The sequence below is a fragment of the Macrosteles quadrilineatus genome, unplaced genomic scaffold, assembly GCF_028750875.1.
Source record: "Macrosteles quadrilineatus isolate MER2022 unplaced genomic scaffold, UCM_ALF_1.0 Scaffold_2__2_contigs__length_208266976, whole genome shotgun sequence".
Classification (NCBI taxonomy): Eukaryota; Metazoa; Arthropoda; class Insecta; order Hemiptera; family Cicadellidae; genus Macrosteles; species Macrosteles quadrilineatus.
In genome coordinates, this window is record NW_026542595.1 from 78,329,585 (window position 1) to 78,347,966 (window position 18,382).

At 36.9% G+C, this 18,382-nt stretch overlaps 2 protein-coding genes across 2 annotated transcripts; both read right to left on the reverse strand.

The window, feature by feature from the left end:
- Positions 1 to 10,950: 10,950 nt before the first annotated feature.
- On the reverse strand, positions 10,951 to 12,378 carry LOC128984459 (uncharacterized protein K02A2.6-like). Its single transcript, XM_054403781.1, has one exon. It carries the CDS (start codon positions 12,376 to 12,378, stop codon positions 10,951 to 10,953), a length of 1,428 nt encoding a protein of 475 aa, XP_054259756.1.
- Positions 12,379 to 12,895: 517 nt separating this feature from the next.
- LOC128984460 (uncharacterized protein K02A2.6-like) lies at positions 12,896 to 17,487 on the reverse strand. The gene is made up of 2 exons (XM_054403782.1): positions 17,202 to 17,487; positions 12,896 to 15,705 (listed from the first exon to the last, which is right to left on the reverse strand). The coding sequence occupies exons 1-2, from the start codon at positions 17,485 to 17,487 to the stop codon at positions 12,896 to 12,898; spliced, it is 3,096 nt and encodes a 1,031-aa protein (XP_054259757.1).
- Positions 17,488 to 18,382: the final 895 nt, after the last annotated feature.

Genomic DNA, 18,382 nt, shown 5'->3' on the forward strand with positions numbered 1-18,382 from the left:
TGAAGTTGTTGACAATGTACAATTTTCGGTTGTAAGCAATGTTACTTTCGGTAGTAAACAATAGACAGCTGTTGAAAATATGATGTTTCGCTGGTTGTAAACACATAACGAAAACAGGTCAACTCATAAGAATGTAGTAATAGCTATTTACCTTACAAGTGTAGTAAGAGCGTTTTTACATCACGCAGGTGAATGTTGTGCAACGAGCGTAAGCGAGTTGAATAATTTACCGAAGTGATGTAAACACGCTCTTGCGTAACGTGTAACGTACAAGATTTTACCTGACCCGACAATTTACATGGGTTTGTGTACAATATTTTCATTATCCATTTCACTCATCTTCTAACAGTAACGTTCTTTTACAAATAAAAGCTAAGTTAGGAAAATACTTTAAAGCATAACAATAACATTCAAGCGCACAGCTGATTTCTAGCGTTGAACGTCGTTGGCTCCATAGAGGTATATTTTTTAAGTTAAGCACTCAATGTTATTTAAATGGGTTTCTTTAATCTTTACACCACGCTTGTGATAGGGAAGTTTAACATGGCGGGTTAGGTAAAAAATATTATGTTTTATTTCTTTGGATGAGCTGTCAGAAATTGTGAAATTTGGCAATTTTGCAGTTCTTCTTGCTTACATTGAGATGTCAAAGCAAATGAAAACATTTTGAGTATTCTCATTGCAGCCATGGAGACAAATCAATATTTACTTTCAAAATCCTCACCTCAGAAGCCATAGGGACAGATCCAATGGCCATGATATGATATATAGTATTTTTTTTATGAAGAAACCCCATTCAGGAAATACAAAGCATGCAAAAGAGAAACAGATATACGAGTTGGAAATTGGTTTGAGGAAAGTAGATTACAGTTCACCACCATAGTTCGATTCATATATTGTAGGCGTGAAGAACTAACATCAATAGACTTTTGTGCAAGGAAATTAGGAATAAATAGGTACACCGAAGTAGGTTGGAACAACTACATAAGGGAAGTATGAGTAGATGCTCTAGAAAAGAAAAATATTGGAAAAATAGGTAGGAATGTTAAGTAAAGTAGTAATGTTGTTGAAATAGAAGTAAATTATAGTTGAAATAGACGAAGGTTTATTTGTCAGACGAATGAACAATGCTGGAAGTGTGTTACCGGAACAGTGGGTGTTTGGTGGGGATTGTGAAAATAAATGAAGTTATTTAGTAAAAGTGTCAGATAAAAAGTGAAAACCTTAATGAATGCAATAAAGATCATGTTTAATTAGAATCATTGCCGGGTGGTGTCATCTTGAAAACAAGTGAAACCAAAAGGCAATAGAACGTAATAACGCAGCACAGTCAGCATCTGAGCAACCTCAACTATTGGGTTACTAATGCGCCCTGACACTTCCCCGATATGACTTTTCCTTCATCATTGGCCCTCTAGCACTGACCTGTGTTACCTGTACAGCAAAGCATTTTGACAAGGAGAAACCCGACTGGAATGCCTCACATTCTTTCTTGTACTGCTACAAAGGTAAATTATATTAACCATCATTTACACACTACCCATTCTTCTTGAGCTAAAGCAAGCAAATCAATAACACACCAAGCAATCCTTTCTACTAAAAATTAATTCTCACATTCTGTAAATGAATAGATGATACCAATAATGCCCGGAAAGTTCACAACTTGTCATATCATATAATTTGACATAATTGGAATTTACCGTAATTTCGGAGCAACTGAATTTCCCCTCCGGATTTCCAACAGTATTGAAGTAAATGGGTTACCACCTCACAAATTAAAACTCGATGTTAACGTGGTCGTCATGCTTATAAGAAATCTAGACACTGTTAAAGAATTGATCAATGGAACGCGATCGAGAGTACAGCATTTGCACTCACTATTGACGTATAAGTGATAGAGCGTCTTCGGGACAACGAGTTGTTATACCGAGAATATATTTGAGTCCATCTGATGCTGCAATTTACTTTGCTATGCAACGCACGCAGTTTCCAACAACCATACTTGAGTTTGATATGACGGTGAACAATTCAGAAGGACAAGGGTATTGACAAAGTTGGCATAATGGTTGAAAAGCCGTGGACAGCGTTACGTACGTTCGTTTGATTTGCTAAAATTATTCGTCCATGACACCGAAAAACAAGGTTGCAAGGTTTGAGAGGCGAGAATCGGGTGTTCACTCGCAATTTCGTATAAATGTTATTTAAACATTTTCAATAAAGTGTCTACACTTAGAAACTTGTGTCCCATTTTAGTGAATTTTTGTGCATGCAAAACATTGTAAAACTTTATGTCGTATAGACGGTGCACTTCTGTATGCTTTAAAATATATGTCGCAAAAGTAGTGTACGTTTGTTTTTTACATTCGTGATGGAAAATGTCCGCAATAAACCTTTGAACAACATAACGCACATGGTTGTAACTGTTTAAATCGAATACTGAGATTACGTTGTTTATTTTACATTTTTTATACAAACATTGTAATCTTCATACGTTATAAATACCTTATAGTAATTTATATCAATAGATCCTTTATCGTCTCGCTCAAAGATTATGAGAATAATATTAAAGAAGTCTCCTAATTTTTAAAGGGTTGGGTGCTAACAAAGAGGAGGTCTTGAGTTAATACAATAATGAAAGAGGCAATCGTAATTAGAATCGTCTGAGAGGAATAAAGCGTTATCTTGAAGCGGCACTCTGGGTCTCTTTTAGTGTGGTGGCTTAGCAAAATGATCGTGACCGGATGGATTAAAGCTGCAGCTTTTGCACATTTCTTCCATACCCTAAATACAAACAATTTATGGGGGGGTGCCCGATTTTTAGGTCCGCCATCTTGAAATACGACGCCATCTTTGTTTTCTATGGAGGAATTGAACTATTAATTGAAAATGGCATAATATCAACCAAAAGGACACATTTACGCCATTTTGTATATAACATGTTTTGTTCACAATTAAATTTGCTATAAAATGAGATAAAACCCACTTCGATAACTTAAATAGTCTTGAAGATATAAACTGTTAAAGTTAAAAAATTGATATATTCCTCTACGCTACATGTAGTTTTTGCTATATATCACCCAAACGGTCAACGGTACGTTTCTGTTATTATGATATATTTTATTTGTAATTAAATTTGCTACAAAATGATATGAAAATCTCTAAATTAATTTAAATAGTTCGGAAGATATAAACCGTTAAAGTTATAAGCTTCTTTAATTTCTGTATGCAATAGGTCCGTGTTTCTTAAAAGTCCCCGCGCTTTATTTTTTCTGCACGTATTGTGTCAGAAGACTGCAGATTCACACATCAATACTGGACCTAAAATAGTACCTTTTAAAGTACGTCTTGACTTTTTTCGCACAAGGGGGGTCGGCCCACAAGGAGTAAGTTGAAAATCTTAAATAAAAGCATAGGCCATGATGCATATCAAATTAAAGAGATTTACCTGTAGAACGCGTTACCACAAACTGCACTATAAAAGGACATGTGGGTCAAAAGTTATACAATGTTATAGTTTTACTTATTTATTTATTAATTAACGGTCTACACCATTTCATCTCATTGCTTATCATATAACATACGTAACGGAACTTAACAACAAGGATCATACATAACAAACAATAGTATTAACAAGCAAAACAATGATCAACAAGAATAAACGTATAACAAACTTATCAAGAATTGAATATAAAAAGATGTAAATAAATCTAGAATTACATAAATTGATCGGTTTAATGTGATAATATTTAAAAATTCTATCAACATGTATCAACATTTTAATAAATATGAAAGCAAACAAGAAATTCAATAACAAACTGGATCATAGGACCACTCTACTGTATTATGGACCACCAAGGATTATGAGAAACAAGCAAGCAGCTATTTCCTAAAAGTAATAAAACTTGAGGAGAAAATTTCGAGATTTTTAGAAATATTGTTTCAAAACGATGTAGTCTTGGTAGCGTGCTGTTGTAGGCATATGCTGTAGAATGATACCCCTTTCAAATAGGTTCTGGGATCAAGATGGTCTGGAGCAGCGAAAAATCATTCAAAAGCATTCCATTTTTCATAAACCACATTGAAATTCCATTGATGTTCTGCTGGAGGCATTTCGATTCTGAGAAAAACTTTTTACATGATTTGCGTTTGGGCAGAGATAAAACTGTTCGTACAGCCGATTTTTGGAATTTAAATAGAAATTTAGTTTTTAAAATTTCATAGTCCCATATAGGTGTAGCATACGCTATAGGAATAGGCTATATCATAAGCTAAATGAGGATATATTAGTCCGTAATATACGGATATTAGAACTTCGAAGGTAGATGTGTTCTTTAAACTACGTAGAACAAAAATTCCAGAACTGACTTTTGTTGAAACCTGCTTAATGTGATCTGAGAAATCAAAATGTTTATATAGTGTCAGTCCCAGAAACCTAACACTGTTAGTTGGACGAACTGTTGTGTCATCCAGAAGTAGGCTGAATCCATTAGAGAGTCTCTTTGAAATAGAGAAGGGATTTTTCGGCGTTGACGGAGAGAAAGTTGGAATCAAACCACTCGATTAAGCTACTTGCTTCCCGAAAGGTAGTGAGCTCCAAGCTTTGATGGTGCGGCTGGAAATGGAGAGTAATCAGAAAATAGTGTTTGTTTGGCGGTTGATATGCAAGATGGAAGGGTGTTAATGAAGAGCAGGAATAGGGTAGGTCCTAAAACAGAGCCCTGAGGCATCTCTCTCAAAATGGTGGTCTTATCAGAGGAATAGGAGCGAATGAACCCTGTTGTCAAGAATCTTTGACAACGTCAGCCATATATTAATGAATATTGAAAAGAAAATTGGTCCCAGTAGAGATCATTTAGGTACACCAGAAGAAGCTTTAATCTTTCAAGACTTCGCTCAAGAAAATTTCATTTTTAAAAAGTGATTCCACAAATAGTCCTCAATCCCCAATCCACCAAGCTTTGCCACGAGATAAGTGTGACTTACACGGTTGAAAGCCTTGGATAGGTTCAAATTGACAGAATCGTCCTTATGGTTACGAGAAAAGGCTTGCATTATGTCATCCTGGTACAGAACCAAATTGGTCAAGGTAGATCGCCCTTTATTGAACCCTTGTTGATAGGGCACGATGACATTGTTCAAAGGAAAAGAGAGTCCATGAAGTAGAATTGCTGGAAATATATTAGCCAATGTAGGTTGTACCACCACTGAACGATAACTTTTGACGGATGGGTCACCTTTCTTGAAAATTGGTAGCACATTACCATTTTTAAGACCCCGAGGGAACTTTCCAAGCTTCATCAAGATGAGATGAAATGGTGTTGACCATTAATTAATAAATAAATAAGTAAACTATAAAATGGTATAACTTTTGACCCACTTGTCCTTTTAAAGTGCAGTTTGTGGTAACGCGTTCTAAAGGTAAATCTCTTTAATTTGATATGCATCATGGCCTATGCTTTTATTTAAGATTTTCAACTTACTCCTTGTGGGCCGACCCCCCTTGGGCGAAAAAAGTCAAGAAGTACTTTAAAAAGGACTATTTTAGGTCCAGTATCGATGTGTGAATCTGCAGTCTTCTGACACAATACGTGCAGAAAAAATAAAGCGCGGGGACTTTTAAGAAACACGGACCTATTGCATACAGAAATTAAAGAAGCTTATAACTTTAACGGTTTATATCTTCCGAACTATTTAAGTTAATTTAGAGATTTTCATATCATTTTGTAGCAAATTTAATTACGAATAAAATATATCATAATAACAGATACGTACCGTTGACCGTTTGGGTGATATATAGCAAAAACTACATGTAGCGTAGAGGAATATATCAAATTTTAAACTTTAACAGTTTATATCTTCAAGACTATTTAAGTTATCGAAGTGGTTTTTATCTCATTTTATAGCAAATTTAATTGTGAACAAAACATGTTATATACAAAATGGCATAAATGTGTCCTTTTGGGTGATATTATGCCATTTTCAATGAATAGTTCAATTCCTCTATAGAAAACAAAGATGGCGTCGTATTTCAAGATGGCGGACCTAAAAATCGGGCACCCCCCCATAAATTGTTTGTATTTAGGGTATGGAAGAAATGTGCAAAAGCTGCAGCTTTAATCCATCAGGTCACGATCCTTGCCGATATTGTCTCTAAGCCACCACACTATTTGTTCAACTACTCCCAGGCAAAGTATTTAGTATAGCTCCAATAAGGGTTATTATTTATTTGCAAAACTAATAACTGATCTTAGTTTCCCAACTACTTTCAGGCCTCTTCGCAATGAAATTTTTTAGCAATCCATAAGTTATAATGTAATCAACAAATAAGGATATGATCGACATAGAAATAAAACCAATTTATTAAAATATATTGAATTCTCCCATTAAAAAGTAATCAATAAGACAGCGCATGTTGAACAAAGAAAAAAAGTTATGTTAAATTTTTAAGATATTCTATAATATAAATTATAAATTACATAATATTGTACGAGTTCTAAGTATTGAATGATAATAATTATCGTTAGATTGGTAATTTATACTTTTTACTTATAAAGTAGGTCCCATTGGCACAATGTAAGAATATAATTAATTGCAGTAGGTTATGCATAAACTATATGTATTTGTATATTTTTTCAGAAGGTTCATAATCTTTTATTAAATTCCTTAAAACATATCGATAACGATTTTATCACGTTTATAGGAAAAGAACGATCTTTGCCCACTGAAGCGTGGTGTAAGGTTATTTGAAGGAAGGCGAGATGAGTTTCTCTCTCAGGAGAGCAACCTCAAGTTATTGGTGCTATTGGATCCCGATAACTTGGATTGACTCATATAAAATTGATCATCACATTAAATTACAAAATTGTAGCTAGTCAAGTGACATTGTTTCTTAAAAGCTGTATGCCATAACATATATTTTCACGACTCCTTAAATATTTTAAAAGAAGAGTTATCCTGTGTTTTTAAATTAAAAATGTAAGCCAAAAATACCCTTTAGATTATAATATTAAAAGGAAAAAAATATCTTTTTCAAACATATGGTAAATAATTTAAAATACAAAATGTTTTTTCCTAACCTCAGTAGTGATTTCCCTTTACTGAATGGATTAATTGACATGGCACAAAAATAAATTAAATTGGGGTAGCCACCAGAAATGCACGGCGACTTTCCACCATTAGGGGTGTCAAAACACCAACAGAAAGAGTGGCACGTTTAGAAGTACAACGAGCGCGAGCTTCCACCTCAGAGAAGCAGAAACACAAGAAGAACGAGAGGCTCGGTTGGAAAGCATACGAGCGCGAGCTACCACGTCGAGGGAGACCGAAACGCAAGAAGAGGGAGATGATTGACGTTAAATGCACGCTTACATCAGAACCAAACAAGAGTAAGATTGGAACTAAATAAAGCTGCGTTCGATTACGATAAAAACTATGACTACAAAATGCACCGCGATGTTGTTATTGGTACACTGACTCAATTATGCCCGTATTGCCATGCTCTGAGTTTAAGTAAGAATCGGCTGGAATGTGTTGTACAAATGGAAAAGTAACTTTCCCACCGTTTGCTAAGCCTCCAGAACCTCTTCAAACCTACTTGGGTGCAGAATCTCGGGAGTCCAAACATTTTCTCCAGCATATTCGAAAATACAGGGTATCCCGGAACTCTCAATGTGTGGAATGTTTAATCTCAATGAATTTGTACTATTACTATTGGAAATTTAACGAGGATTCTGAAAATAACAATGAATTTGGAATAAAAACAATGTTGAATGCACTTATGGCCATTTTATGCACGTAAGTACAAATATTTTGAAAAAATCTTAAATTGTCTGTTATTCCCTACCTGTGAGGGTATGGAAACTTAAATTGGTGCCATTTTGTCACCAATACTTAGTAGTTTAACACATAAAATTTTTTAATACTAACTTCGTTCCACCCTGTATAATTAACACTAAGCTTTATTGTAGAATAAAACAATTAAAAAATTATGATGGAGTTACAGCTTTTTATACTTGATTTTCACTATTTTTTTGGAGTTACACCCTTTTCTTTTTAACTTTTAAATATTGAAATAATTAATTATTGAAAGGTTTCCATAGGTATAAATTAAAAACTTGTGTCGTTAAAAATATTTTAATGAATAAAATCAGCTTATGAGAAATACAATATTAATTAGACCTACATGAAAAACAAGTACTCTGTTGTATAAAGCTAGCAGCCTACTGCCACAGTAAATTATCATAAAAATGGTGATAGTCTACTGGGATTGTCTTTTTCAACTCTTGAAGGTCATCTTACTTCCTTTTCTTAATTTTCAAACGATCCTTATACAAAATAGGAATGTCACGTGTCATAGTTACTTCTACTGCAGTAACTGTTGTTCTTACTGGAAGATTATTGTATTCATCCCCAAAACGCAGTTTGTACATTAAACCTTCTTTATTATTCTTGAGAGCACGGATATCTGTTACACAAGGATCTCCGACTTTCTTTCCTGGCCTGATAGACTTAAAATACTTCAGACTTTCATAATTTTTGAAAAAGGTGTGATCGAGGTAAGAAACTAAATAAGGATTTGGCTTTGTTCGGGCTTTCTCTATCACTGGAACATAGTCGGCAGGGACATTAATGATTTTGTTCCGGACTTGCCTTTCGATTTGGGAATGCACTGAATCTGCCTCCATTTGTGTGTGTCCCTTTTCTAGAAACTTTTGCTCTATTGTTATATTCATCAATTTAGCTAAATTGACTAAACCATTTGACAATATCGCATTCCGATTTTGATAAGTGCATCCGTCACTGTATAAGATGATGCTCTCAATATTTCCTGGTAAAGGGCACTGCTTCAGGATAAAATCACATATTATTGATGTAAATTCATTTGCTGTCAATCCCCCTTCAGACTCATTCCATACAAAGCAATGAACTTCTTTGGTTTTCAAGTTGTAGAAAGACAAATTATGCACAGCTAACTTAGTTTTGTAATAAAGACTTGATACATTCGATTTCGGACAAAGTAATACACATTGTAAATCCATTGTGAACACCAAACTTTTGTCACTGGACTTATCTTTTTCTTTTTCATCTCTTGCTTCTTTCTTCTTGTCTATGTGTCTTGAATAAAACTCCTCAGATACGTTTCCAGTTCGATGACCAACGCAGATATCACATTCATCCTTTTTGGGCTTAAATAAACTTAAATTTTGTTCTTCAAATACATTCAAAAATTTAGCAATAGACATTGTGGTTACATTGCGTTCCTCAGACCACCTACAGTATTCTCTATACAGTTCTTGTTTTGAAGTCCAATTCGGCTCCAAATAAAGTTTGGATGAATTCTTCCTACAATAATGGGATTCTACTTTGGCCAAACTTTTAAAAAATGTATCTAAACCTTCATTGGAACTTTCAAATTTTTTCTTTCTAGATTCCGATATTTTTCTATATTTAATAACCCAATTTGATTCAAGATTTTCTTGGCTTGTAACTTCATCAACATTTTCTTCCTGCTGATCATCTACCAAACATGTACTCGTTTTTTTCCAGTTTCGCATTGCCTTTTCTCCAATCCCTATAGTTCCAAAAAACATTTTTTTACACACACGCATTTTTTCTTGATTTTTCTCTAAAAAGTATATGTACGAGTGTTCCCTTCTACTTGTATCTACGTCCTTTCTACCTCTTGCCCTTGATGTAGGTCGAATCATAACAAACAAGTCAAGATAGACTATTTTTTCTTGCCGCGACATGTTCCAAAATTTTTTAAAAATTTGTACTCTATCCTCGTCAGTAATTGTAAGATAATATAAAATACTAATAAATGCTGCAAGTAAAGAATGTGTTTATAATTCAACAAGAGTCATCATCACCACAACAACAAACTAAATTATAAAACATATGTTAAATGCAAAGGCATATGAATGACACTACATCTCCCCTTCCTCATTATACAGGGTGTTAGTGAACTCTCTCGAAAAAATTCACAGGATCATTCCTTGGGTTAAAACATGAATATTTTACATTATAAACATGGGTCGCCGGAGCCTCGTTTTCTGTCTGTCTGTCTGTATGTGTTTTTTATAAATAACTTTTTAACTCGAGTTTGAATCGAGGTACAAACTTTAAATTTGACACACTTGTGTATTTTAACGTGTTACACAAACATGCAAAATTTCATTTCGTTGACTATAGCCGTTTCAAAATGGCGGCCATCTAAAATCTTTGACCTCAAATTACATGAAAACCACTAGAGTTACAAAAAAAAAAACACAAGGATAACAAAATGTGGGAAATTTTATGCCAAATCAAATGACACCTAGATCTTAAAGATCGGACAACAAACAGCTGAGTTATAAACTTTTTAAATAATTAATAATTTCTTGACCGGCTTTTAATTGTTATTGTTATTGTATTAAGTGTCCTATTTTTACCTTAACTATTGAGATCTGTTTAAGGTTACGTAATGTACTCTGTATCAGATGATTTTAAAGAATAAACAATAACAATTAAAAGCCGGTCAAGAAATTATTAATTATTTAAAAAGTTTATAACTCAGCTGTTTGTTGTCCGATCTTTAAGATCTAGGTGTCATTTGATTTGGCATAAAATTTCCCACATTTTGTTATCCTTGTGTTTTTTTTGTAACTCTAGTGGTTTTCATGTAATTTGAGGTCAAAGATTTTAGATGGCCGCCATTTTGAAACGGCTATAGTCAACGAAATGAAATTTTGCATGTTTGTGTAACACGTTAAAATACACAAGCGTGTCAAATTTAAAGTTTGTACCTCGATTCAAACTCGAGTTATAAAGTTATTTATAAAAAAACACATACATACAGACAGACAGAAAACGAGGCTCCGGCGACCCATGTTTATAATGTAAAATATTCATGTTTTAACCCAAGGAATAATCCTGTGAATTTTTTCGAGAGAGTTCACAAACACCCTGTATTTACTCATATCTTATTGGTGGTCTGATAGTTCTGCTCGATCTTCTTATTCCATCATTGTGGTTTGGCTGCACCCTCCTTCCACGGTAGACATCGTCAGAATCATCACTCTCTTTTCTTGGTAGGGGAATGAGATGCCATCTGTTTCGTCTTACATCATTCCCATTACTCAATGATACTATGTAGGATCGAGGTAGATTGGTTGTTGTTCTTATGGTTCCTTTCGCACTTATAACTTTAACCCAGACTCTCTCTCCTACAGCTAAAGGTGGAAGTTCTTTGACGCCTCTTCTGTTGTCAAAGTTTTTCTTAACTCTGTCTCTTATTTTCTTGTCACAGTTTCGAAAGGATTCTATTTGATCTTTTCCAACCACTTGAAAGTCGTTGAGAGAAGGTAAAGTTGTTCTTAGTTTTCTACCATACAGCAGCTCTGCAGGTGATAACCCCGATTCCAATTTGGTGGTCCTGTAAGCTAATAGACCAAGATTGGGATCCGGACACTTTAGTAGAATCCTCTTGGCTATAGATACAGCGTTTTCAGCTTCTCCATTCGATTGAGGAAAGTGTGGACTTCTAGTTACAGCTCTAAATCCGTACTCTTTTGTGAAACCTTTGAACTCGTCAGAAGTAAACTGAGTACCTCCATCTGTACGAATTTCTAGAGGGATCCCGTGTCGTGCAAAAATGTTTTTCATCCTTCCAATAACTGCCGCTGAAGTCAAAGTATTGAGTTCGATGAGCTCTAAAAATCGTGAGAAATAATCTTGTATTACCAAATACCAGTTTTTGTTACATTTAAAAATATCTGCACATAAATGGGTCCAAGGCTCTTGAGGAAGCTGTGTAGACATCAGAGGCTCCTTTCGCTGTAGTCTGTGTTCTATACATGTTGGACAATTTTCCACTGTAGAACTAATTTCTGTTGAACAGCCTGGCCACCAAACAGATTCTTGAGCACGCCGCCGACATTTCACTATACCCAAATGTCCCTCATGTAATCTTGATAAGATTTCTTTTCTCAAGGCCTTTGGAATGAACATCCTCCTTCCCTTAACAATTAATCCATCTTCCAAAGCGAGTTCATTGCGATACTTCCAGAATACCGAATTTTTCCGCCATCTATTCTCTTGGATGCATTTTAAGAGCTCCTGTCCTTCCGGGTCTTCATGTTGGGCATTCTTAATTTCCAACAGCCGTTTATCAGAACAAGGCAATGCATCAATTATGCTTCTTACAAACATTTCTTCCTCCAGATTCTCGATAACCTCATTCTCCCGATCCATTGGTGAAATTTCAGGGCTTCTTGATAGTAAATCTGCAGTTACATTTTCTTTCCCCGGGATGTGAACAACTTCGTAGTCGAAATTTTGCAATCTCATACGAAAACGTTGCAGCCGAGAAGAAAGATCAGAGATCGGCTTTGAACCCATTATCTCAGTCAGAGGCTTATGATCTGTGTAAAGCTGGAACCTTTTACCAAGAATAAAGCTAGAAAATCTTTCGCAAGCCCAAGTTAAGCCGAGAGCTTCTTTTTCAATGGTAGCATATTGTAGTAACTACTAAGAAGAATAAGACAACATGGCGACATCTGATTACGCACCTTGCTAGACTCGAAGTGACGATCATCAAGACGGAAAACTCCTTGACCGATCGGCAGCCAATCAGGGAGCTCCACGCCGATGTAGGCAGTGCAGCCACCCAGTAACTTAATATGTTTCCGGTTACTAATAATCTAATATGGTCCTATTGCTACTATATTACACTCGCCACCATTTAGATTAGGCCCACACTACTGCTGTAAGACCACAAATAACATACTCTTCTAACATAAAACTTTCTCTTCATAATAATTTATTTTTTTCATTTTTATTAATTAAACCTTGATTCCAACTTAAAAATTCTTCTCATAAAACTAAAATAAACTCTTCTCACTTCTGCCTGAATAGCTTAAAGGTCTAGCTTTTCAGGCTTTTGAATTGTCCTTTTTGACCTTCTAAGATTGGGCGGGCTACACTGCACTACCGCAGGTGAGTCTTCATGTCTTGGCTGGACCGCTGCAGTCTCAGAGTCCTTCAATGGAGATTGCCGCCTGGGCGAAACTTGCTGCCTCTCCTTGTCCTCTGAAGTTTCTCCTCGCTCAGGAAGTACTGGTTTCATGGGAGACCTTGGCTCACAACTTGGCACTGCTATCCCCTCCTCTTCCATGTTAACCCTAGACCTGAGGTGGTCAGCATGGCAACGCCTAACTTTTCCCAATACACTAACAAGATATATTACAGAACTTTTTATCTCCAGAACTTTTCCAGGTACCCAGTCAATCTTTTCCTGCCTGACAGTTTTGACGAACACTTTCTCTCCAACTTCAAAGGATCTTGCCCTTCCCCTATGCCTATCCGAACTCTCCTTCTGTCTTTCCAGGTTCGTGTCAATACGAGCGTTGAGGTTAGGTTTGAGAAGCGCAAGCCTAGTTTTAGGTTTCCAGTTGAGAAACAATTCTGCCGGGGTAAGTCCTGTTACAGTGTTAGGTGTATTTCTGTATGTCATTAGGAAGTTATCAAGTTTATGTTGCAAAGTCAGAGAACCAGTACCACCTTCACTCAACACCTGTCTCAACAGGTTCTTCTTCACTTCTTGAACGCACCGCTCGGCCGCACCATTTGACGCAGGATGATAAGGAGGTGATAAGACAAACCTTACTCCATTCTTCTTTAAGAATTCTTTGAACTCAAAACTTGTAAAAGAAGGGCCATTATCAGATACTAGAGTGTCCGGAAGCCCATACGATGCAAAAAGTGAACGGAGACGCTCAATGGTCTTGAGAGAACTAGTAGATTTCATAACAAACACCTCGATCCACTTGGAAAAACTGTCTACTAGTACTAACATTTGTTGCCTAGAATTAGTATCTTCAGCGAAATCTATGTGCACCCGTTGCCATCTACCATACACACGGGGCCACTGTTGGAGAGGGACTTTTGGAGCTGCATTCCTCGTACACTGACAAATATAACAAGAAGACACTGTTTCTTCAATACCTTGTTCTATACCGGGCCACCACACATAGCTACGTGATAACAGCTTCATCCGTGTAATGCCTGGATGTTGATCATGAAGCAATTCTAAAACTTGATTCCTCAATTTTGTCGGAATGACCACACGGGCCCCCCACAGAAGACAATTACTATCCACAGAAAGTTCATCTTTCCTTTTTACATAAGGCAATAACTCTTTATCCACAGCGCCATGCCAGCCGTGCCAAACATAATCTCTTACTTTAGATAATATAGGATCAGTACCAGTGAATTTAGCAATTTCCTTAGAAGTGATAGGTGATTCGGTACTCACCGTGCTGAAGCAGTTTAGTACCTCCACGCATTCCTGAGTGTGCGAGATAAAGTTGTTTTCCAGTTCCAGTGAATCACTTGCCGGTAACGGCAACCGGGATAAGGCATCGGCATGTGGCACATCAGACGCCTTGCGATATCTCACTTCGAAGTCATACGAAGCCAAAATCAGGGCCCATCTCTGTAGGCGCGCTGCGGCTAGGCTTGGAGTTCCTCGCTTTGAGCCAAAGATAGTAGCCAACGGCTGGTGGTCACTCTGTAATATGACATGTTTTCTCCCGTAAATATACTTATGGAATTTCTTAGCACCAAATACTAATGCTAGGGCTTCCCTATGAAGCTGAGAATAATTTTTCTCACTTTGACTTAGAGTTTTAGAGGCGAAAGCAATAGGCCTCTCTTCGTCATCAATCAAATGGGACAACACCGCCCCCACGCCTCGAGGGCTTGCATCACATGTAAGCACTAGTGGCTTATTGACATCATAATGTACAAGAATGTCAGAAGATAACACCCAGTGTTTACTCTGATTAAAAGTTTCAGCACATTTCCTAGACCAAACAAAAGGAACATCCTTTTTCAACAACTCATAGAAACAGTTCAGCTTGTCAGAGAGATTGGAAATAAATCTACCATAGTAATTAATGAGTCCTATATATGATCTCAACTCCTCCTTACTTGATGGTTCCGGGGCATCCTTGATGGCTTCCACTAGCCCTTCTCGTGGACTTATACCTTCAGCCGACAACCTATAACCTAAATAGTCTACAACAGGTTGTAAAAATTTGCATTTACTATCGTTAACCTTCACTCCATATTCTTGGAAGCGTTGAAGAACTTGCTCCAACCTAGACACTGCTTCAGGGTATGAATGTCCGCCAATCAAGACATCATCAAGGTACGCTACCGTACCGGGAAGATTTTTAATTATCTCATCAATAGCTGCCTGAAACAAAGCAGGTGCACTGGATAGGCCATATGGCAAACGAGTAAGACGAAATAATCCTTTATGTGTTGCCAAGGTTAACAACTCCTGTGAATCCTCAGCGACCTCCAGTTGAAGATAGGCTGTCTGTAAATCAATAACAGAGAACACAGAACAACCAGATAATGAAGCAAAAATATCCTCGGGTTGAGGTAAAGGATAGTGTTCAGTTTGGATAACTTGGTTTAACGTTACCTTTAAGTCCCCGCATAGCCTAACTCCTGTAGGCTTAGGCACAACAACCAGTGGGGTTGCCCAGTCGGAACTCAAAACAGGATAAGCAATTCCATCATCCACCATCTTGTCTATTTCCTCTTCCACTTGTTTGCGAAGAGCGAACGGCACTGGACGAAATTTGCAGAACTTCGGTACAGCTCCATCTTTCAAAATTATATGTGTCTTCACACCCTTGATTGAACCTAATTTTCCTTCAAACACAGAAGAAAACTTTTGCCTTAAATGCTTAACATCTTCCTTGGCCCTAGGCTGAACCGAGTCAGCTGATTGAAGTGAAGTTAGGTTAGGTAACTTGTCAATAGAGTTTAGGCTAGGCCTATTAAAAACGTGCTCGTCGGAGCGGTTTACAGTTTTATCTTGAGAAAATATAGACTTCCAGTCTAAGGTTACATGTTCAAGCCAGTTTCTACCTAGCAACATTGGTTGACCCGTTTGGCCTAACTCTACAATAACTAACGGCAAGTCCTGATAAATTTGGTTGGCCGCTTTTACTCTAACCAAAATCTGTCCCAACACACTTACTTCATTTCCTGAATAGGTAAGTAGTTTTACATAACAAGGCTTTAAAGCCAGATGTGAAAAATATTTACGATACCACTCAAAGGGGCAGACCGTAAGGGCGCTGCCTGTATCGAGCTCCATGGTCACATTATGGTTTTCAATCATCAACCCTACTTCATAACCCGCCTTTCCATCTCCAAGGCCTACACTATACAGACATAAGTCCTGTAAAACTTCCGATGTCTCTTCAACATTGTGAACCTTAAACACTTTTTTGTTAGTCCTAGGCCTACTATCAGACACATCCTTTGACCAACACACCTTACCAAGGTGTCCAATTTTTTTACATATATTACATTTAAAATTGATATAAGGACATTCATGAGCCTTGTGCTCTTTCGCACAACGATAGCATTTGAGCTTATGAAATTGGCCAACTAGGCCTACCTCAGCAGGTGACCTTGAAAACTTAGCTGATTTAACTCCATGCTTGGCACTTAGGCCTACTTTACGTGGACCTAGACTCATTTTATTTAAATCATGAACATGGTTCCCTGAACCTACAAAAAGACTAGTTTGTTTTTCAGCTTGCTCTAAGGTTAGTGCTAATGAAAAAGTTGAATCCAAATCTTGTTCATCACTGAGAAGTTTTTGCCTAATTGCCTCATTGTGGATTCCAGATATTAATTTATCCCTGAGTGCATCCTTAAGAGTCTTCCTTAGTGGTAGCCATGTTGGATTTCTTCCCCATAAGAACAATGTTAAACATTACATCATTTGTGGACACGTAACGGCGTTATTTGTTAAGATATAGCTTTGAAATTTATAATTTGTATTATTAACATAATAGACTCGTGACTGAGGTTTTTGAATTTCGAAAATCCATTTTCATTTCCTTTCAATAATTAGCTTAATTTTAAGCTAATTAATAATCAATTATTCATTATAAAAATTAAAAATTGTGAAATAAAAAACGTCAATCTCTAGAGGACCGCAATTCCTTAAATTTAACTCCTTATCCATAATTATATGACAATTTGCTGATGAGATATTTGGACCCAAAGTTAACATTGTTCTTATGGGGAAGAAATCCAACATGGCTTCCACTAAGGAAGACTCTTAAGAAAGGCTTTGAAGTTACATGTGCTTGATAAATGCCTAATTGCTACCATAAAATCAGCAATACTTTCATTGGGACGCTGAACACGTGAGTAGAACGTGTAGCGTTCGGCTACCACTAACCTTTTTGGAGAATAATGTGCTTCCAACACCTTTAACAGATCCTTATAATCCTTGGAATCTACCGAATCTGGTGATACTAAGTCCGTGAGAACAGCCAGAGCTTTTGGTCCAATTACAGTAATCAAAATGGATAACTCCGATCCTTCCTTTACGCTGTTGGCCTTCAAGTAGTGTTTCAGCCTCATTAAATATGACGAAATATCCTCTTCATTAGGGTTAAACTCCCCCATACTCCCTATCGAACGGGACGACATGGTTCCTCAAATTAATTTTTCAACACTCCGCACTCGCGAAAAAGAAGTTGAATATAACTTGTCCTACCGACTGCGCCATTTGTAGTAACTACTAAGAAGAATAAGACAACATGGCGACATCTGATTACGCACCTTGCTAGACTCGAAGTGACGATCATCAAGACGGAAAACTCCTTGACCGATCGGCAGCCAATCAGGGAGCTCCACGCCGATGTAGGCAGTGCAGCCACCCAGTAACTTAATATGTTTCCGGTTACTAATAATCTAATATGGTCCTATTGCTACTATATTACACATATCTTGACTCTGTTTCTGTTAATGTTAATGTCCTCGATGCAAACGCTAATGGACGCCAATCCTTTCCATCAAACTGCTCGATCACTGCCCCTAAACCATAAGATGACGAAACTGCCATTACACGGGTTTTCGCTTCTCTGTTGTAGTTGGTCAATACAGTATTATTAGCTACAACCTTCTTCAATTCCTTAAAAGCTTGTTCTTGAGGCTCATCCCAAGTCCATTCAACTCCTTTTTTAAGGAGACTTCTGATTGGTGCTGTTTTTTTCAGCTAGATGAGGAACGAACTTCATTAATTGGTTTATCATTCCCAAAAACTGTCGAACCTCCGTTATACTCTGGGGGCTTTTCATGGCCAGAATAGCTTTAGTCTTCTCTGGGTCAATACTGACTCCCTGCGATGAGACAACGTGTCCGAGGAAAATCACACTTTCTACTCCAAACTTACATTTGTTTTTGTTTAATGTGATACCATTTTCTGAGAGTCTCTTTAGTACCAGTTTGACTCTGCTGTCATGTTCTGCTTCTGTCTTCCCCATTATCAAGATATCACCCGCTTGATTCACTACGCCTG